This window comes from Olea europaea, chromosome 11 (assembly GCF_002742605.1).
Source record: "Olea europaea var. sylvestris chromosome 11, O_europaea_v1, whole genome shotgun sequence".
In the NCBI taxonomy this organism is placed as follows: domain Eukaryota; kingdom Viridiplantae; phylum Streptophyta; class Magnoliopsida; order Lamiales; family Oleaceae; genus Olea; species Olea europaea.
Window position 1 is genome coordinate 10,850,075 of NC_036247.1, and position 23,024 is coordinate 10,873,098.

At 34.4% G+C, this 23,024-nt stretch overlaps 2 protein-coding genes across 7 annotated transcripts in view; both read right to left on the bottom strand.

Annotated features, from left to right (window-relative positions):
• Window positions 1-8,738, bottom strand: part of LOC111403361 (40S ribosomal protein SA-like) — a 19,229-nt gene extending 10,491 nt beyond the window's left edge. For 2 of the 6 annotated variants that reach the window (XM_023031840.1, XM_023031845.1), the window contains exons 1-2: window positions 1,187-2,181; window positions 1,003-1,070 (exon numbers count right to left, since the gene is read on the bottom strand). In XM_023031840.1, the coding sequence (XP_022887608.1) occupies window positions 1,003-1,007 (5 nt within the window). In that variant the 5' untranslated portion in view covers window positions 1,008-1,070; window positions 1,187-2,181. Of the gene's footprint in view, window positions 1-6; window positions 792-873; window positions 1,071-1,186; window positions 2,194-8,477 lie in introns of those variants that run through there. The other 4 variants (XM_023031842.1, XM_023031841.1, XR_002704443.1 and 1 more) reach the window with 4 other exon arrangements.
• Window positions 8,739-16,615: 7,877 nt separating this feature from the next.
• LOC111403363 (receptor protein kinase-like protein ZAR1) lies at window positions 16,616-20,474 on the bottom strand. The gene is made up of 2 exons (XM_023031846.1): window positions 18,691-20,474; window positions 16,616-17,482 (listed from the first exon to the last, which is right to left on the bottom strand). Exons 1-2 carry the CDS (start codon window positions 20,225-20,227, stop codon window positions 16,842-16,844), a joined length of 2,178 nt encoding a protein of 725 aa, XP_022887614.1. The 5' UTR covers window positions 20,228-20,474; the 3' UTR covers window positions 16,616-16,841.
• Between the last annotated feature and the right edge of the window lie 2,550 nt (window positions 20,475-23,024).

Consider the following 23,024-nt stretch of genomic DNA (forward strand, 5'->3'; position numbering starts at 1 on the left):
GAATACCCAATACGTGTTTTTTAGGAATTTGAAATGAATTGTAATTTAATATATGTTAACCATTCATTAAGCTCACTCCATTAATAATTGGCAATCAACCGTCAGAATTCAGACATGATAAGACGTGACCAATGGAAATAAATAATATATTAATCATCTATTGAATATTCAACTGAAAATTTGTACGTTTTGATATACGTTTTGTCGTTTTGAGTGATAGATAAAAATACAAGTGGTTACCTTTATATATCATATGAAAGAAAAAAATTCTTCTTTACCGCACAGAAACTATCACTCTCACATTTACACACATTGACACACGTATTCTGAAAAAGGAGTATCATTTTATTTACAAAGCCAAATTTCAAAAATTTCTTTGGAGGTAAGAATACATGGTGCAAGTGGTAAATTTTTATTTCTTGATATGTATGTAAATTCTAGCATGAGATACTATAAGGCATTCGGGTTGAATGCAAAGAAGTTAAATCCTTCAGGATGGACTGTCAGGTCAAAAAAAAAATGTTAGAATAACTCTGGCATACTAGCTCGAAATTATTTTTTCTTGATTCCAAATTATATTGCTTAACACGAGCTATAAAAAGAGTATAATATCTTACTTAAGGGGAAGGTTATGGGTTCGAATCCTGGGGGACGCGACAGAAAGTCATGAGGAGTAAGTGGGCCTTGGCGGACGTTGTAAGTTAACGGCTTGGGCGAGAGGTCCGGGTCGTTACACATATTTTGTTAAGAAGTATAATCTTCACTTGCTTCCAAGTATGCAAATTCTAATCCTCAAAGAATCATTGTGTCCCATTAGAAAAGCACAAAATTCTACTGATGAGTATGAGAAACAAAATTTTCTAGACAATTTACCATCACATCCCACTTGTGACCAGGAGCAATGATGCCATGCATTTACAGAACCATCTTACAAAGAGCCAGAAAAGACAACTGATGTTGTGTTTCCCTTTGTTGTTGGTAGGGATGCCAATATCAACATACCTCATTTGTGAATCGGTGTCAGAGAAAGCAATGGTGGGGATGCTAGAAACCGCGGCTTCTTAAATAGGCTGCAGAAAGATCACATTAAGTACCATAGTCATGATGAAACAAAAGCAACCCCACATTCTAATCAATAATTTGATAATCCAGAGAATACTGCGCCAGGATTAATTAAAAGACTCACTTGATGATTAGTTCTTTGGTCAGTAAGGATCAAAATGTGTGGCTCACTGAATGATGTCTGAAACTATGTTCCAGAAGTATGAGGACCAGCAATTGCACGAGCACCAGTGTACTGTCCAAACTTTAGACAGCTCTCTAACCATATGGTCTGACAAATTGAACGATGATGTCTTGAGGATTCTCAATAGCAACAATAACCCCGGCAGCCTCCCAAGGTTAATAATATAAATTCCTAAACAGTAAACAGAAACTAAAAATCACTACCAACTACTAAAGAAGACGCTGGAGTATAAATACTAAAGATCCCAAAAATCTGAAGGAGTTTATGGTAGTTTTTTGTTAGAATAATATTCTGGTCTACAGGAAAAGTCCTAGTCTTTAGGGACATCTACTTTTATTTGAATTGTTCCAAGTTTCTGTTACCACTTGCTTTATTTCCGCTAAGTGGGCTGTTTTCTCGTTTCTATAAAGATTTTGTATTGAATGGCTATTTAAGCCAAAGTTATTGTTAATAAAACTAAGTCATTCAATTTAGCTTGTTGTGTTCTTATTCTTAATTTCATTTTAGATCAAATTTTCCATCAATTTGGTATCAGAGCCTCCACTGGGCTTGACAAATCAAAGCAGCAGTCTTTAAAATTCTTGCAGCAGCACAGAAGATGACTACAAAAGGAAGTTTTATGCAACCAGCCATTCCTTGCTTTGATGGTCACTATGACCATAGGAGCATGCTGATGGAAATTTTTTTGCGATCTAAGGAATTTTGGGGGCTGGTGGAGCCTAGCTTTATTGAACCAGCAAGTGAATCGTTGCAGACAGATGCATAACGAAAGAAGAATGATAAGATGAAGCTGAAGGACCTGAAAGTGAATAACTATCTCTTCGAGGCAATCTATTGGACCGTTCTTGACACCATTCTCAGGAAGAACATTGCCAAATATATATGGGACGCCATGAAGAAAAATTTAAAGGAAATGTGTTCACGAAATAATTCTTTCGATTTAAAACTACCGCAAGTGTACGGTTCGTAACAAGTAATAAAGTGGATTTTTAAAAGTCCGAATATCGTCCCTCAGAGATTGAGTAGTTAAATTCTATTTAATCTAGCCTTAACCGAATCTAATTGAGTGAAAATGTGATCTAAGTGCAAAAAGCCCCAATTTCAACTAAAAACCCTAATTTCAATTGAAAACCCTAATTTCTCAATTAGAAACCCTAATTTCGAAATTTCTCTAATTAAACGACTTAAACACTCAAGTAAATGAAATTAAGCAAGTTTAAAAGCTAATTTATTAAAATGAATCAAATTAAAGTCACTAGAATCACAAATCCCCAATTGAAGTTATAAAAACCCTAATTTCATAAAATTAATGATTCGATGAAAATTTGCCAATTCAATGTTCCTATTCTATCCAATATACTCTCTCGATATATATTAGACCTATTCTTGCACACCACCAGCCTATATCTCTATGGATGATGCAAACATACAAGAATTCATGTAGTTTTGTGAACAATTTAAGAATTACATAAAGCATAGGGGTATATCTCTATCCCCTATCGGATCCTATGTTAATTTACACCTTATCGAACCTATTCCACTTCTCTCGAATGTAAGAAACAAGTCATCAATACTCACACAATCATTGGCCACTAATTGCGGAAGAAAATTAATGCATGTAAATCAATCAAAATATCAAACGAATCTTTATATCAAGTTCATGAAATATAGAATTAAAATAACAAACAACGGTTCATCGATCACCTAGTAATTAAAACCCTGGCCTAGAAGATTCATAATTACAGAAAACAAAACGAAATTAATGATTAGAAGGAATAACACCCGTATGAAAGTTCTTGAAATCTGAATTCTTGAACAAAACCTTGAAAACCCCTTTGAATCCTTGTGAAATCGGCTTCAAGTTTGTGTTCCTTGTCTCCAAAAGTTGTATTCTTCTTCTCCCTGGACGTTCTGCCCTTTTTCTGATGAATTTTGGCTTTTATATCATGTCCCCACGGAGCCCCGAAAGAGTTTCAATTAAAAACGGGATTTCAGAATTTTTTATCGACCTTAAAGCCATGCGGCCGTATGGTGTTAAACCATGCGGTCGCATGGTTCAATTTTTCAACTCATTTGGATCCCTGCAATACCCTGTGCGACCGCAAGGAATTATAACCATGCGGCCGCATGGTTATAAAATTTTTCCTCCGGACAGCTTTCAGTATTTTGGTCATAAATTTCTCTCCTAATCTCTGATTGAGGTGATTCAAAGTGCATTGGGAATAAAACTCAAAGATGTACACTTTTGATAGAAATAGGCTTCCTCAAATTCTGATTTTTACTATGTCAAAAATGGATCTCAAGTAGAAACTCAAAATCACGAGCATAACTTTTTCGCCTGAAATTTGATACTTGATAATACTTCGACCATATTTCACCTCTTGATTCCTTTCCTCATCCGATTGAACTTTAACACTCTTGAATCTTCATTTCATTTCCCGTCTCATCTATGGATTATTTGCAACTTGGTCCTCGATCTATCGCTTTGTTCTGTTTTGGTCCTTTTTCGGCTCTTTTCTTCTGAATTCCATCTTTTCCATAGAAACACCTACATAGCATGAATTTAATAAGATTAAGTCATAATTCGACTATTTTGTCCATGTTTAAGTCATGTTAGTGAGCTAAATAAGTGTGTGAAAACACACTTATCAAAATAAAAGGGTCAAGAGGTCTCATCTTCAAGCTCTCCATAGAGAATTTGAAACTCTTAAGATGAGGTCTGGTGAAAGGTGACAAAGTACTTCTCTAGGGTCATGAAAGTGCCCAACAAGATGCGAATTTATGGAGAAGATATGCAGGATGTTAAAGTGGTGGAGAAAATTTTATGCTCTTTAACTGAGAAGTTCAACTATATTGTATGTTCTATTGAGAAGTCAAAGGACATTGATGCTCTTACTGTTGATGAGTTACAAAGCTCATTAATAGTGCATGAACAGAAGTTTCAGAGACGTAATGGTGAGGAACGGGCTTTGAAAGTGACAGCTGAAGGAAGGAGAGGTCGTGGTCGTGGTACCTACAGAGGAAGAGGGAGAGGGAGAGGTCAAGCAGACTTCAAAAAAGCAATTGTGGAGTGTTACCGATGCAATTAACTTGGACATTTTAAGTATGAATGTCCTTTTGGGATCAAAGAAGCAAATTATGCAGAGCTGGATGGGGAAGAAGAAATGCTTTTGATGTCTTCTGTGGAAGAGAAGTTGCATGGTTCCTTGATTCAGGGTGTTCTAATCACATGTGCGGCGATCGAACTATGTTCAATGAATTCAATGGAAAATTTCAACATTTGGTAAAATTGGGGAACAACACTAAGATGGATGTGATGGGAAAGGATAGTGTGAAGCTACTACTGAATGGAGTCAATCATGTTGTTGCTGAGGTATACTATATTCCAAAATTGAGAAATAATCTTTTGAGCATAGGGCAATTGCAAGAAAGAGGCTTGGCTATTTTGATCAAGGGAGGGATGAGCAAGATATTTCATCCAGGGAAGGGATTGATAATTTAAACCAACATGAGTGCCAATCGGATGTTTATCTTGCTGCCTCGGTCTCAAGCTCCCTCTCAAGTACAATTTGAACAGTGTTGTCACACAAGAACTCAAAACTTATTTCATCTTTAACTTCGGAGGTATGGGCATCTGAGTTACAAGGGTTTGAGAACCTTGTTGTACAAGAACATGGTACGTGGACTTCCTCAACCCTCTGCCTCAAGTGTGACATGCACTGATTGCTTTAACGGGAAGCAACACTGTGACCCTATTCCAAAGAAGAGTACTTGGAGAGTAACTCAGTAGTTGAAACTTATTCGTGTAGATATTTGTGGTCTGATCACTCCTACATCTAATAGCAAAAAGAGGTACATTTTGTTATTCATTGATGATTATAGTAGAAAAGCATGGGTGTATTTCTTGGTAGAGAAGTCAGAGGCTTTAAATTCTTTTAAATGCTTTAAGACTATGATTGAAAAAGAAACGGAGTTATTTGTTAAGTGTTTTCACACTGATAGAGGAGGAGAATTCAAATGCGCTCAATGATTTTTGCAAACAAAGTGGAATTAAGAAGTAGCTAACCACCGCTTATACTCCGCAACAAAACGGTGTAGTTGCAAGGAAAAATAGAACTGTGATTAACATGGTTCGTTCCATGTTATCTGACAATAATATTCTCAAGACTTTTTGGCTGGAGGCAATGAATTGGACTATTTATGTCCTAAACAGGTATCCCACATTGGTAGTCAAGGATGTTACACCAGAAGGCTTGGAGTGGAGTGAAACCCTTAGTAGATCATTTTCGAGTCTTTGGTTACATAGCACACGTTCATGTTCCAGAAGAAAGGAGGACTAACCTTGATAATAAAAGCAATACTTTTGTGCTATTGGGAGTTAGTAAGGAATCAAAAGGTTACAGGCTATTCAATCCTATTGCTAAGATAAGAGAGTTATTGTGAGTAGAGATGTAATTTTTTAAGGAAAAAAGCAATGGGATTGGGATGTGAGTTATGAAAAACAAATAGTAGTAGACTTAGAATGGGGTGATGGTGATGGTAAGAATGAAGAAGGGGTGAGTGAAAATGGGAATGGAGAAAGTACTGATGGAGAGATAGGAAAGACTCGTGATAAGGGAGTTAGAGAAGAGGAAGATGGTTCTAGTGAGGGTAAAGAGAGAGTGGGGGAGTTGAGGTAATCTCGTGAGAGGTAACCTCCTACATGGATGGGTGATTATTTTAGTGGTGAAGGTCTTTTTGATGATGAAGTTCATATGGCATTAGAGGTGTCAACTGATCCATTATTTTTTGAGGAAGCTGTGAAAAGTGCAAATTGGAGATTGGCCATGGACAGTGAAATTAAATCCATCGAAAAAAAACCAAACATGGACACTCACTGAGCTACTGGCTGGGGCCAAAAGTATAGGAGTGAAGTGGGTTTACAAAACCAAATACAATTGAGCATGGAAAGATTGATAAGTACAAGGCTAATTTAGTCGCTAAAGGATATTCTCAGAAGTATGGAGTGGACTATACAGAAGTTTTTGCACCAGTGGCAAGGATGGATACAATAAGGATGATTATTGCTTTAGCTGCACAGAAGAATTGGACAATTTTTCAGCTGGATGTCAAGTAGACTTTTCTCCATGGTGAGCTAAGTGAAGATGTTTATGTGGAACGTCCAAGAGGATATGAAAAAAGGGCAGTGAACATCTAGTTTACAAGTTACACAAAGTCTTGTATGGATTAAAACAAGCTCTTCGAGCTTGGTTTAGTCGAATCGAAGCACATTTCATTGGTAAAGGGTTTCGGAGGTGTGATAGCATGCAGACATTATTCACAAAGAGAAGCAGAGAAGGAAAAATAATCATTGTAAGTGTTTATGTTGATGATTTAGTTTTTACTGGTAATGATGAAGTTATGATGTCTGAATTTAAAAGCTCTATGTTAAGAGAGTTTGATATGTCTGACTTGAAGAAGATGAGGTTCTTTCTTGGGATGGAGGTGGTACAAAAGTCTGATGGTATTTATATACGCCAAAGGAAATATGCATTGGAGGTTTTGAGAAAGTTTGGTTAGATGGAAAGTAATTCAATGGCAAATCTAATAGTTTTAGGTTTAAAAATAAGCAGAGACAAAAATGGAGACTTTGTTGATGAGCTACAAGTAGCTGGTGGGAAGTTTAATGTATCTCATTGCCACGTGACCTAACATGATGTTTGCTACTTGTCTCATATGTAGATATATGGCAAAACCAATGGAGATTCATCTACAGGCAGCTAAGATAGCACTTCGATACTTAAAAGGGACTGTGAACTATGGAATTCATTACAAGAAATGAGGAGATAGTGAGTTTTTGGCATTTACAGGTAGCGACTATGTCGGAGATATGGAAGACGGGAAGAGTACATCTGGTTACGTGTTTTTAATGAGTTCAAGTGTTGTTTCATGGTGTTAAAAAAGCAGTCTATTGTGACTTTATCAACTACAGAAGCTGAGTTTGTGGCAACTGCAGCCTGCGCTTGTCAAGGAGTCTGGATGAAGAGAATTTAAAAAAAGTTGGGACATTTAGATGGATGTTGTACTGCTGTGATGTGTGATAATAGTTCAACCATCAGCTGTTTAAAAATCCAGTTATGCATGGTCGCAGCAAGCATATTGGTGTGAGGTTTCATTTCTTAAGGAATCTTACTAAGGAAAGTACAATTGAATTAGTTCATTGTGGGAGTCAGGATCAGGCGGCGGACATAATGACCAAACCATTGCAGCTTGAAGTTTTTTAGAAGCTTCAAAAGCTACTGGGAGTATGTGAAATTTTTGGTATAAACTAATTACTTCACAGCATTTAGTTTAAGGGAGGGAATGAAGGAGTTTATTGCAGTTTTTTTGTTAGAATAATGTTCTGGTCTACAGGAAAAGTCCTATTCTTTAGGGATATCTACTTGTATTTGAATCGTTCCAAGTTTCTGTTACTACTTGGCTTTATTTTTGCTAAGTGAGCTGGTTTCTCATTTCTGTTAAGATTGTGTATTGAATGGCTATTTAAGCCAAAGTTATCGTTAATAAAACTAAGTTATTCAATCCGGCTTGTTGTGTTCTTGTTCTTAGTTTCATTTTAGATCAAAGTTCCCAAAAAAAAAAAAAAAAAAAATATATATATATATATATATATATATATATATATATATCACGACAAGGCGCCATTTAGTTGCAATTCCTTATTCATTTTATAAAGAGAAGAACTTAGTAGGCAACCTAATTATTGAATGTCAAAAATCAGTCTCAAGGCAATAAAATAACATATTTCAAAAAGCTTAATTTGTAAAGGTAGATATCTGGTGCCAATTATTCACTGCATTGCTGGGTAATTGAAATTAGAAAGCAATTGGAAGAAACAACCCCAAGTATAACTTTTACAAACTACTAAAAAAGCAAATGTCGGTGAAAATTTAATATGAATTCGTCGACGGTAAATACAAAAAAGGAAATTTTCTTTCGTACATTAGAATACAAATTTGCAATGTAAAGGGCCAATAAATCACTTAAATCTACAAGTCCTACATTTTAATTCCCAGCAATTCAACAATATACATTTGAAAGATATAAATAATTTAAAAAAATGATGCAGATCACGATAATATAAAATACTTAGCAAAATAAGTAGTAAAACATCAAATTAAATCAACAAAAATAATCACAGCAAGCATCAGATCTCGTAACTATAGAAAAAAATTCATTTTGATGAACTTACCGCCATTGAGGTGCTTGAAGACATAATGTTCCATCTGAAGTCACAATTTTCATTGTCGAGGTGGACTTCAGCTACCAACATCATGTGTACGTCGGCCTCTGCCGAGAGTGTCCTTGGCGCAGTCGCCATTTTTTGCTCCTCTCCTGCTTTTGCTTAAAGGTTTTTAGGGTTTAGCGAGTGACGAAGCAAAGGCTATCTTCGTTGCAATGGAGTGGGCATGGTTCATATACTCCATCTCAAAAACCCTAGCGATGTTTTTCGAATTGACGAAAGTACCCGTGGGTTGAGTTGGGCCACCTTTGGGCTGAATCTGTTAGATACGAATTGGGCTCGTATTGGGGTATGATTATTTTACGAAGTGGAAATCACACCAGACCCTACTTTTAAAGATCTGTGTTCTAAAATCAAATAGAAGGTTTACTTTTCACAAATCGGATATTTCAGCCCAAACCCTAATACATTTACCCAAACTGTAAAAAGCATTTATCTTCCTCTCTTTCCTCGCTTCTCAGTCTCTATTCTTCTCTCCCTCTCCACCCCTCATCCAATACTGGAACTATCCTCATCCACGGAGACAAGGCATAGTGCTGTATTGCTGAGGAAGCGTCGTGTTGCTGAAACAACGATCTTTAGTGTAGACAGCGTAGCTACGCGCAATGAGATGGCGCTACTGTTGCTTGAATCTGTAAGACTGCCTTGATTTTTTTGGGAGTTCTTTTAATTTCGATTTGATCTATTTTGCGATGGTGTGGTGATCGACAGTGGTGGTGGTGGTGGTGGTGGTGATTGTGTGAGGTGTTTTGTGTGTGGGATGGCATGAATGATGCGATTTGGTTGTAGTTGCTGCAGATCAAAACTGAAGAAGAGAATGGACGGTTATGGTTGTTGGTGGCGGCAGCAACAGCGACAGAGTAGGACGAACTATGTAGTTGTTGCAGTGGTGGTGTTGGTACAGTATTGGGTTGCGATGGTAGTGTTACATGTGGTGATGGTGGTGGAACAAGCATTGGTTTGGTTTTTGTATGTTGGAGTAGCAATGGTGGTGGTGGTTTGTTGGCTGTGGTGGCGGCATCGATGATTTTGTTGGTGTTTGGGCAACATTGCGACGGTTCTGTTGGTGGTTGGGCGGCTATTATGGTTTTGCGAGGTCTAGTAGTGGTAATGGTTATAGTGATGGTAGTTGTCGTGGCAATGATGGTGGGTGGGATGAGAGGGGTTGCATGCTTGTGATCAATTATTTGGTTGATTATGACCACTAATTGATTAATTTGTAATATGTGACCTAAAACTTGTGACTTTGATTCATAATTGATTAAGTTGTAATTGAAAAATTAATTGTGGCCAATTAATTTAATAATTTACAATGAATAAATGAGTTGTGACCAATAAAAGTTTTGATTCTATGATTGATGAATAATTTGTGACTCATGAAATTTTTAGTTTTTGATCAATAAATAATCTGTGACCTCAAAATTTTTTATTTGTGACCAAGAAATAAGTTGTGATCAATAATTTGATGAGGTGTGACCGAAAATTAATTTGTAACCAATTAATCCATAAATTGTGATCTTAATATATCTAATTAACAAAATATATGTTTAATAAATTAATTTAAAAAAAAAAACTGATTTTTGAAATTTGAAGCATTTGTTCTTAGTTTTGAAATTGGTGATAATTAACTTCTTAGTTATGAAATTTTTCCTTTTACAAATTATATTAGGTTAATTAGGGTGGAAATTAAACCCGATTTCAACTTTCAAATTCAAAAATCAAATTTAGAATTTTTTTAATTCAAAAGCCAAATCATAATTCACTTTTTTAATTTTAAAAATATTATCATTAGATTTTCTCTCTCCTCTCCCACTATTTTCTTCATTCTCTCCCTAAATCACACCCACTTAAATCAAAAACCCTAATAATCTTACCCAATTCACCCTCCTCTCCTCATTGTCACACACGCATAGTCTAGCATGGTCGCCCATAATCCGACAACGGCCACCACCCTCATCCTCGTGCAACAAGCCTCCATGGAATTTCACGAGTAGCCTAGGTAGAGATCCCAAACTCCATCGCTCGCTTTCTAGAGAGAGGTAGAGAATTAAGACACAATTAAGAGAAAGTAGAGCGAGAAGAGAAATCTGTATGAATGGAAGGTTGAATCGATAGAAATATGTATGTTTCCTATAAACACGAGAGGAGGATTGAGAACCCTCTTTCGATGTTGTTGTTGTTAGTTTTGGGGTGGTGCATGTGGTGGAGTGGTATGGTGGTTGTTAATGGTTTGCAAATGGTGACAGTGGTGCATGTGGTAGTGTTGCAACGATGGTGGTGCTGCTGTTGGCGATGATCGCAAATAGTGGCGGTGGTGGTGAGGTAGCGTGTGTTCGGTTGGCGGCGATGGTGAAGTAAGGACGAAGAGTGTTTGTGATCGTTAAAATCGTTAATTTGTAATTAATAAATAATATGTGATCGATAAATAGATACTTTGTGATCAATAAATAATATGTGGTTACAAAACTTTAAGATTGTGGCTCACAAATTTATTAAGTTATAATAAATTAATTTGATAATTTGTGATCACAAAATAAACCTTAATCTATAAAATTTATGATTTGTGATCCAAAAATAATGCGAGATCTATTAATTTGATAATTTGTGATCGGTAATAAATTGTTACCAATAAAATTTGTGATTTATGATCGAGAAAAAATGTGTAATCAATTAATTTGATAATTTATGATCGATAAATAAGCTGTGATATATAAAATATTTGATTTGTAATTGTTAGTAATATATAACTGTGACCTTATTAAACTATATAATATGGTGGTCTTAATATATTTATTTATCTATTTAAGTAATAAAATTTGAATTATGACTTGATTTTTGAAATTATATCTTGTAACAACCTTAGATGTGTATTGTTCTTATAATTAGGCTCTCAAAAATTTAAAACAATTTCTTGACTCACAATTCACTATCTACCTACTAAACCTTGATCCATTTTGAAGTGTAAGTCTTATCCATGTACCCAAAAAAGATAAGCCAAAAAATTTAAAAGTACAACAATCAAACTCGTAACAAATGATAAACAATTTGAAAATTCATAATGCAACAACTTGAGTATAACATGCCGACAAACATGAAAGAAATCAATTATCTTGTAAAGATATAATCGCAGTCGTTATTTAGTGACATCAATCCTACAAATATGAAAACAAATTTTAAGGTGTGACAAAAAAAATACATTAACAATTAACAAAACGAAAAAAATTAATGTTTTTTTTCCCCAAATTAAATAGACAACCTGACTCGTTTTGTTGATCTATTGATGAATCATACCTCATTTTCTATTCGTATTTTCGATGATGATACAATGATGTATTCATCTGTGATGTTCTAGCATATAAAATAAAAAGTCATTGATATGTTAATTTAATAAAAAAATTATTTATCAATGTTGAAAAAAAAAATTATATAGCAACTATAGGACACATCACTAAAATATAACATTATACAACACTTTTTTTTTTTTTTTTTTTATCAATAATGTCAATGTGCTCAGATATCAATATGATGTAGCGACATATGCCAAATATAATTATCACTTCAAATTTTGTTTAATATAAAAAATTGGGTAAATATGAAAAAGAAAATCTCAAGAAATTTTATTTAGTCCCCGTTTGTTTCCCATTATTTTCTCATTAAAATGAAAAATATGACCGTTATCTATCACATCAAACCACCAAATTTGAATTTTTATCTCTTGTGTAGAGCCCGTAATGACTATATTTTTCATTCTCATTCTTCCAAAAATGATAAACAGACGATGCCTTAATATAAAAATCAGTCAAAGATCGATACAAAGTGGTTGTTGTTCACGTTTCAACAAAATCCTAATTGCCAAAGTTTAATATAATTGCACACATGTCAATGTTCCCTGATCTCTCTTAAAAGTAATTATTAAGTCAGCTTAATAAATAATAAAACAACTAAATTAAAAATATTAAAATATAAATCATCAAACCAAAGATGAGTCACAATGATGAAAAGAGATCTAGCATATAGATGTTCAGCCAAAAATGGCTCCACAAATTCATAAATATAAATAAAAAATTATATGAATATAATAATACTGTCGGGTTGCCACGTGCTTAGGACGCTCCAAGTGGATGCATATATACTATTAAAATGATTCGTGGTAATAGATAAATTTGAAATAAAAATTTCATACAGTTAAATGTTATTAGAAATTAAATTGAAATACGAACCAAGCAAAAAAGAAAAAGAAAAAGAAAAACCTTCACCACACTCATCAACTTATAAGTCGCTTACGTTCATCATTTAGATGGACATCACTAAAAGAATTTTAAAAAATAAGGAAAAAAGAACTTTATTATCTTTTTAGCATATATAATTAAATACTTCGTCAAAGACCAAAATAACCATGTATTTTTCTGTAAAATTTGTCTCACGCAAATCGAATTCTTCAAAATTCCAATGCCCAATGTGAATACAATCACATATATAAGCATCATTTAAGTTATTTTCGGGTTTTGAGAAGCTCTAGCACAACAAATTGCTTTCATTGAAATAGTTCTAGAATGAAAAATGTTGGCTTTTATAGCTATAACATTCTTAATTATATTAATTGCTTAGTATATATACTAACAAAAAACTCTCTGCATCTACCCCTTCATTTATTTAAATTAATTGTTAATTATAAAAAATAGACATCTCTCAATTCCTTTCACACGCTCTCCATTGGCAGGAAATTAAAAAGCATAGCCTCAACAGACTCTCTTCATATTTCTTTATCATATGTTCTCTTTGTCTATTGAAATTTTTTAATATGTTAATTTGTGAGTGGATCGTTTGAAATTTCAACATATATTATAATGTTATAATAATTTATCTAGTTTTCATATAAGGACAAAAATATAGCAAAAAATAATTGAGAATTTAAGTGTGAAAATGAGCAAAGATTATAAATGTTTATTGTAGTTATAATGTTGTATAGTTAATAAAAAAAATTAGTGGGCATATAATTATCATATCATTTGGTATTCATTTTTATCTAAATTTAGGTATCATGGGAATTCATATGTAACTACCAATTAAAATAACTTTTAAATAAAGGTAAATATAACACGAAATGAAATTTTATTAAATTATACAGTAACTTCTATATGCAATAATTTTATCAAATACATTATTTAGTTATTAGGATATGTGTGAAACAAACAACCATTTAAATAAGGGAACATGGATGTTATTTTTTAAAACTAATTAATTCAATCGATGGAAGAAATTTAAGTTATTTTATAATAAAAGCTGTTAATAAAAATAATAATATAACATCAAAAAGATTAATTTAGGGAATTATTGACAAATGGAAAAGAAAAGATTTTTTTTTAATTTCGTATTGAATAAATTGAATTAACGTTATTAATTAATTATTTAACAAAACTAAAAAATTAAATATGAGTATATTAGGTATATAGCTAAATATGTAATGGTAAATTGGGTATTTAAAATTTTCTCTTTAATCACCTTTTAACATATTGTAGATCAATGTCATTATTTAATCAAGAAGAGTACGCTATCGGTAGTTTGAAAATTGTTCAATGACATTAAAAATGAGGTTTTAGCTCTTTAATGTTATTGAGAGCAGTCCATACGTGACGAAATTTGTAATATATAGGTTAAATTGCATTTGACTTTTCCATGAATAAAGTTTGACGACAAAATCGTCAAACCATTTAATATTTTTCTAATTTTAGTGCTTGTTTAGGAACTTGATATGTCTCTTCCCCCCTCCACCCACCCACCAAAATAAAGGTGTGGGTGCATGGGCGGACCCACATGGGGTCATGTGGGATCAAATGACCCCACAAAATTTGACCTTTTTTTTTTTTTGGCAATCTACTTTGATGCACTCGTCGGAATGTCAAATAAAGTCAAAATATTGCATTCTTAATACCATTTTGAAGTGCTCATGGCCTAATTTTTCACTCATTAATGGCATGTGAAGTGGTCAATTATAGCAAAAGTTATGACATGTTAAAGTAGGCCGTTTGAAACTAATATTTTGAGAGTTTCGATAATATCCTAACTCTAAAAATTCGTTTGCAATTATGTGCTATTTGAATCCACAAATCGTCTATGTCATATAAAAGTTTATTTTGAAAACTACATCATTTTCATATCGAATGGTCCAAACAGATATCGAAAATAGTTAAATATGTATCAAACGTACGCCTTAAAAAAGACGTCTAACTCGTTTTTTTTTTTTAAATTCAATTCATTATTATTTTTGCACAATAAATTTTTCAATATAATTTATATCGTTTCATTTGGAAGTCTTACTCTTACATGAAATATGACGTAAATTTTTTAGAGTCGTTACGAATTAAATGCAATTTGAATTACTTTCGAATTATATTTGCTTCAAATTTAAATTTCATTTACTTCCTGAACTAAACTTGAATTTTATTTCAATTCATTTAATTTCTATATTCAAATTAATTTACTCGATGTTAGCTCAACATTTACCAATGAAATGATAAACAAAACTATACAAGTAACAAAATTTATTTAATAATATTAGTAATGATGTAATTATACGACGTTTTCAAAGTTTCAAAATACATATAAACTTATTTTCATTGATATTATGTTGTTTATTAAAAAAATTATTTTTAAAATTTTGACCCCACAATACTGAAGGTCTGGGACTGCCCTTGATGACTTGAATGAAGATCATAAATATCTAATGCTATTGCTTTGCTTAAACAAGGCAACCTTAAGATTAAAATTTTGACCCCACAATATTAGACGTCTGGGTCCGCCCCTGTGTGGGTGGGTGGGTGTGGGAGGAGGTCAATACTCCAAATAATCAATAATCTTTATCAAATATGTTAATATGAAAATTGCATGTGATTTTAACTTTCACATTGTCGAGTTGACCTAATCTCAAAACTTTAAATATTTAAGGAGTTAAAATCTCACTTTTTAAGAGTGGGGAGCCGTTTCCATGCTACTTGAAAGTTTGTGGCATCCCCGCACTAATTTTTCCTTATTTTAATTGATTACATAATAAAATATTATTTCCCACAATTAAATGGAAGCTCTTGATTTCAGGTAGTTCCTAGCTTTTTGATTCCACAAAGGCCATCAAAGAGTTTACTTATTATAAGAAATTTGACAACGTTTAGGAAGTGTTTATAAGCATGAATGTACAAACAATAATATTTATAAATGAAAAGAAATAAGTGATAGAAAGAGTGAATAATAATGTGATCCATATAAAAATATATATATAGATAAAAAAGTCGTTTACATAAGGAAAAAAGTGGACAATAGGTTAGTTAAATATTTGCTAAGATGATGAACTCGGCTCCAACTTATGGGTTGTCTAAAGTTTTGTCCTAGTGATATTTAATACTATATTATTTTAACTTAACACGTTGTACACAAACATTGGAGAAATTTAATATAAGGACAACATAGCAAACTCCAAATCTACATATGGAAACACACATGGCGATTACTCCAAACTTATTCAACTGTTACTTGTCCATGCCTGGTGCTTACACGATATTTATCATACTCTAGTTATGCGTGTATATAGCTTCAATGAAACCCTTTCAATTTTGCTTTTGAAACACATGAGAAGTCGTCAAGATGATTAAGAAGACAATAAATTCGGAATATTAAATTTGAATTCGATAAGTAGTTATATAATTATGTCATGTTATTGCTACATACATCAAATAAAACTGGTTGCCAAAGTGATGCATCCATCTCATTGTTGCTCGTAAATGGATAACTTCTTCTATTTTTTTTCGAAATGAGGATCAGTTCACAAAAGGAGACTCGAATTCAAGATAATTGCCAGATAAGACTTCTCTTTTATAACTTGATCTAGACCTTGACCTTAATGGATAAGTTAATATAAGATAAATATTGAAATTTATCCTACAAAATATCAAAATCTGAGCTCGATTGTTGGGACTTACAGCCTAAGTGAATTGACTCTTACGAACTTGTGTTTTGAGGAAAAAAAGGAAAAAGAAAGAACTACTGCAAACTTGTGCAGATTTCAGAGAGAGAAATTAAACACGAGGGAACAGAATTTGTATATTTTTATTGAAAATGCGAAGAAACATATAGAAAGTACATAAATTACAAAATGTATAAACTTAACTGCTACTCAATAGGAAATGAATCTACAAAAGTAGATAAATCTGGTGAGAAGAATGTTCAGAAGAACGAGGACAAACATACAAAATCGCAGACAAGTTTTGCTCACTGCTAAAAGATTCGGCAATCCAAAATAAGCTCAATAATTATGCCGATTTCTCATGATCCAACTTTCTCCAGATTTTCGGACACAGTTTTCATCCTTAGACGAACCTCGGGGTCTCCCTCTGTGCATGCAAGGGCTATGTGAAATACAGCCAGTACTTCCTTCTTGGCGCGTACTTCTTGAAGCAACATAGGGTCAACTATATCAGACAACGGGTTTTCCTCTTTGAATCCCCTCCTTACCCACCTTACGAGATCCAGGATCTCTGTAGATGTTGAAGCTGTTGGAAATGAAAAGTCTGGAGATTTACCTGTTAGCATTTCGAGTAAGACGACTCCGAATGAGTAGACGTCCCATTTTTGCGTAGGTTGGCTACCGGTGACTCGAGCTTCTGGTGCTCGATAATTGTTTTTTTTCTCCGGTAGGTTCTGTTTTAGATAGGGAAGGGCACCACCAATAAAGCCCCCAGAGGAGGAAGGGTTGTTTCCTGTGATGGTAATCAGCCGGTTGAGGCCAAAATCAGAAATGTATGGCTGGAATTCGTTGTCAAGGAGAATGTTTGACGGTTTAATGTCTCCATGAACAAATTTTCTTGGGCTACATTCGTGCAGGTAGGCCAAACCCCGTGCTGTGCCCTTCAAAATTTTCAGCCTGGTTAACCATGTTAAGCTGGATGACGGCTGACCATTTTTCCCTGCAGAAGTGATTCTTGTAAGTCCAACATTCACCGCATGAAAGTAAAAATAATGGCGCAAAATATAGGTGGATGTTAGGTACGCATTATGGGATAGGATTGAACAATATAATAAGCAAGATTTTAGCTGATTTTTCTTCCGTAATATTGTCCACTACTATCCAATCTACCCTACGAAACAAGCATTTATTTTAGCATCCACTGCCAATTCTATTAAGGTTGAAAATAAGAACATACGTTTCATACCAAATACAATCCATTTTAGCGCCGTAAGATAAATATTTTCTACTTGAACAATGAACCTGCCAATTCACCCCCTACCCTACCACTTCCCCTTGATGATAAATTTACAAATAAAACCCCCCGGGTCTATACTCTGATTTCAGAATTCAAACTCATATTTAACTTTGTGAATGTTTAATAAACAAACGCTATCAAATGCCATAACTATGTCAAAATAATGTTGAATCCAGAACCTCAATACCATTTTATATTCAGTTCCTTTCTTTTCCTCGATACCATTTGTAAGGACCTTGTCTTGGATATCGACTCCTTGGATATCGAAAAGGAGTCAAAGTATGAACATCTCGCATAATCATTTTCCTAGGCAAATCATGAATTTTAAATCATAATTTTTTTCTAATAAAAAACATCTATTATTTAGAAGTACATTGCAGGAAATTTTTTGGGTTCTTGATGCAACTTATATCAGCAGTTCTCACAAAAAAATCGTTAAGAAGTGGAAAAAACTTTTGCTCCACTTCGGTACAATGTCATGTTTCCACCTATCTCACCAGAATCATCAATATCTATATGGCCTAGTTAGGTACAAGATTGTTAGTAAAGGCATATCCTTGTGGAGTAGTCCTTCATTACAAAGGTGTTCACACGATGATAATAATGATTACATCAGAAACAACATTATTAACAAAACATACTGTCACCACTTCTTTTCTTTTTGTTTCTTCTCCTTCACTCCTTGATAAAACGTAATCATATGCACCAAAAAATATACATAAAGGGAAATCAAAATACCTATATATCTATCTTCGGTTTGGAACTTATCCTAGTTTTCTACTAGGATTCAAGAAAGGTATTATCTTGAACTATATTCCTAGCTAACCATTAATATTGGAATCTATGCACATAAAATTTGCAAAAAATGCAATTTAGCCAAAAAACAATGACAGCAGAGTGTAATAACTTACCGCGAAGAGCAGAAGCTAAGTTGCCATTGGAAATGAAATCGCTGATGAGAAGCTTCTCGTCAGGTGCCCAGTAATAGGCCCTCAACTTCACAACATTCGGATGGTTTACTCTCCCGATTGCCTGAACCTCAGCTACAAACTCCTTATACCTCTGTTCCCCACCTTCTCCCAACCTCCTCACGGCCACAGGCACTCCATTTCCGAGCACAACCTTGTACACAATCCCCAAACCACTCTTCCCTAACACATAAGCCGATGCCCTCAACAACTCATCCAACTCAAAATTAAAGCCTTTATCAATTGCTACAAGATCTCCCTCCCCACCACTCATCCCACCACTAGCTCCACCACCACTAACACCCCCCTTTTCTGACTCCACCTCCGAATCATTGCTCGGGAAACCACTAATGCAAGGAAAAACACACAGACCCGTCTTCTCATTTCCCCCGAGCTTCCCTTTCCCAGTACAACTACAACCATGAGAATCCTTTCTCTTCCAATACACGTAAACAATCACTAAACCTACAAATGCCACTCCAATAGCATCAGCCACCGCTATCAATATAATAAACCCCGGTTTTATCCGCTTACTCTCATTAATATCCTCATTTTCGCGAGAAGCACTCTGAATCCCAGTTGTATTTCCGGAATTGGTTTTACAAGTCCTTTGTAATGGAAATCCACACAACATCGGATTATTCAAAAATGCCGTAGGACCCTGATTCGCAAACGACCCTGTTTGCGGAATTTCACCAGCTAAGTTATTGTTCCTAAGATCAAAACTCACAGTAAGTGGCAAATCACCCAACGTTTTTGGAATTTTCCCTGAAAAATGATTGAATGACAAATTCAAAGTCCCCGAAAGTGACTTCAATTCTCCTATATCTACTGGGATCGAACCATTAAATTCGTTCCCTGATAGATCAAGCTGCACCAAATTGGCAAGTTCCGGGAAGATCCCCTCAGGAATCTCGCCGGAAAAATCATTTCTGGCGAGAATAAGCCTCTGCAACTGCCGACAGTTCCTCAGAAACTTCGGGAGCGGCCCGGATATGGAATTATTCGAAAGATCAAGATTTTGTAGGTGAGGAAGGTTACACATAGAGGGAGGTAGAGGACCGCTGAGATTATTACCATAGAGAAAGATGCTGTGAAGTGATGTAGCATTGAACAGTTGATCGGGAATTGACCCAAAAAATTTGTTATCATGAAAATTAAGCCGCCGGAGATAAATCAAGCTGCCAAGCTCCGACGGAATATACCCCCGGAGATTCTTACCGGCAACGGATATGCCTACTACACGCGGGTCCGCCGAGCCGGAGATGTTCATGCACGAAATTCCACTCCAGCGGCACGGCGTTGCATCGTTCTCGTTCCAGTCGGCCAAGCTTGCGGATGCGGAGGCGGCATCCACGGCGGACTTCAAGGAAAGCAAAGAGAAGCCGTCGGAAGTCAAACAAACTCCAAATTTTATATCTCCATTAGAATTCAACAAAACAACAATGGTTAAAAAACACAACCTTTGCAAGAACATCATGGTACAAAAGGCACAGCACAAATCAAAACACAAAAAGGGGATTGAAAAGGCTGTTATGCTTTGTAATTTTGCATAGTGTATTCAATGGTGGTGGAGGAGTGGTGATGCTGGTGGGGTTTGGCAGTGAGGGAGTTGAGAATTTATGAGAAAAAGACTGGAGTAGGAGGAGGGGTTCTAATTACCGGGCTCCACATCCACTCTGTGTAACAGTAGTAGGGGGTAAGTGGCGAGGAAGTAGAAGAAAAGCAATGTAGCTTTTAATTGCAATTATTTGTATATATCTATGGTAATTTTACCAGCAAGGAACTGTGATTGAGTCAAACTTTTAATTTCAGGGTTGACTAAAGGACTAGTGGATGTATTGTATTATGTTCAATGGACTTCGATTGCAACCAATATGAATAGGTTTGGAACTGCGATCGTAAAAATAAAGGTGTAGTCTATAGCAAATTGAAAGGTTTGGAAGAATTTTCCCTTTTTTTTTAAATTTTGAACTCGATATGAGAGAATTTTATTTCTAAAAATGTTGTTTTTGTTATTCCTCCACCAAGAATTTGTACAACTGTTTTGAAATTCATCAATATATAAACTTAATTTGTTGCTATTGTATGTTACTGTTTCAGGTTCTCTTCTTTAAAGATCTAAAAGAGAAAAAAAAGATTGGCTTTTAATGTATCGTTTTCTTGAATTGAAACTTTACTTGAATAACCATTTTGAATGGTTATATCGCGAATAAATTTTTCTTGATCTAGAAGTAGACATTTTTATCCTTCTTCGTTTTGATCCTTCTACATTGAATTTTGCATTGTTAGTTAGGAAGAAAGATGATCCGTCAGTAGATTCTACTTTGTACATATCATATAACGAAAGCGATCTTGGTTGCATGCAATGTAATTGATTCTCATTTCTTTTTAATCACACATTTTGCATTAAAATAATATTAAATATAAATAAAAAACATTTCTTTATTTTTCAATCACATATTTTCTATCAATCTACTATTCTAAAATACATTTTTTCATAAAAATGGGCTCAAACTATATCTATTGGATAAACAATTATAGCTATCGATTTTCAAGAAATGAATAGTGGATTTGGCTCGTGATGTGGAACATTTCTGGGGTCAAAACCAAGGTGTGGTCCATTCCATAGTAAAGACTTGTAATAAGTTGGGGTATGTTGTCCTATGGGTTTGGTGCTACCTTGATCCGTATATTCTTCTTAATTATTGAGGAAGGGAGTAGAAATATTTCATAATAAGTGTATAGATCCTAGGACCTTGTATTGTGTAAATACATTAACCTATTGGGATTCCTAAAGTAATATTATGGAATATTTGGTAAAATAAATTAAGAAGCATTTGATATTATTAAAAACGGAAAAAAAATATGATTACATTTTTTTTTATATATATTATACATCAAATATGCACGAATATAACACATCATAAATCTTTTCAAAGGGGGAGGAGGTAAGGGATGAACGAGGATGATGAATATATTGGCACATATATGGAGAAAAGATAAATCGTCCATCATTATATCTTAGCATCCCTTCCAAGTAACCTAAACATCATCCTATGCTAAAACAAAAAATGCATAATTTGTCCAATTCTTCCACTTTTATACAAATAGTAATATATAAGTACTTATTTTCTCTCTTAATTGACTTTTTTTTCTTCTCTCCTATAGAAAAATACTCAAAACCCACCATTTACTTTAATTATTTAGTGGAAGTAGGGATGATTAGTTCACACACCCAATCATGAAAACATGCTTAGAAGCAAACAAAAGTGAGTGTTTAATTGTCTATGTATCATTCATCACGTAGAACAGAGCACTTAGATATTGGGAAAACAAATATTTTTATCTTATTGGGGATCTGTCCAATGGCATGTGGGAATATGGCAGTAGTCCATTTATGTTCCCAAGTTCAGCCCCTAATGGTCCAAGAAATTGAGTTACATTTATCATTTATGCCACTGAACTTAGAATAGTAATGCTATGCAGCGTCCTATCGACTGTTAGTACCCGTTTAGATGGTAGTGAACTCCACTGGTTCATTGATCTATATCATCTATTGTTCAATAAATCGAAATGCAAAAGTGATAAATTCTTAGCTGATGAGTGTATTTCACTCATTGAATTAGCACCTCCAAAGCATAGTTATCGATTGTTCTCGAGCGCATTTGAGCATTTTAACGGGTTTGTTCATGTTGTTTTGTGGTTATGTAACTTGAAGGAAATGACATGAATTGGAGTTTGGAATAAAGCTAAAGTCCCGTTTGGCATAACTTTTGCTTTTCGAAGAAGATATTTTGACTAATGTTACCTTAATTTTTGTTTGAAAATTAGTATTTAAAAGCACTTTTCGTTCCGGAAGTACTTTTAAAGGAAGTCACATTAAACCAACTTCCTCTAAAAACTCTTCTAACTATCAAAAGCAACGGATCTAAAAGCAGTTTTTAAGTCTCAAAAGCTCATTTTGACTTTTCAAAAGCCATGTCAAATGAATCCTAGTTGTTGATCATGTAAGTGGGCGTGGATTGAAGATGAAATAAGAGAAAAATAAAGTGAAGGAAATATATGGGCACCTAGGCATCCAAGAAACAACCCAGAAATCGGCAAAGAACTCGGCCCCATGCTAGCAAAAAAGCCCATCGAATCTTGAAATATGGATTTGGCTTTTGGATAAGTGTAAGTGTATAAGCAGCCTTCCACCCTGTACCATTGGAAGCATAACCTGCGATTTACCTTCCTCACGATACTCAGGGCAGGGGCGGTGGAGGACCCTTAAG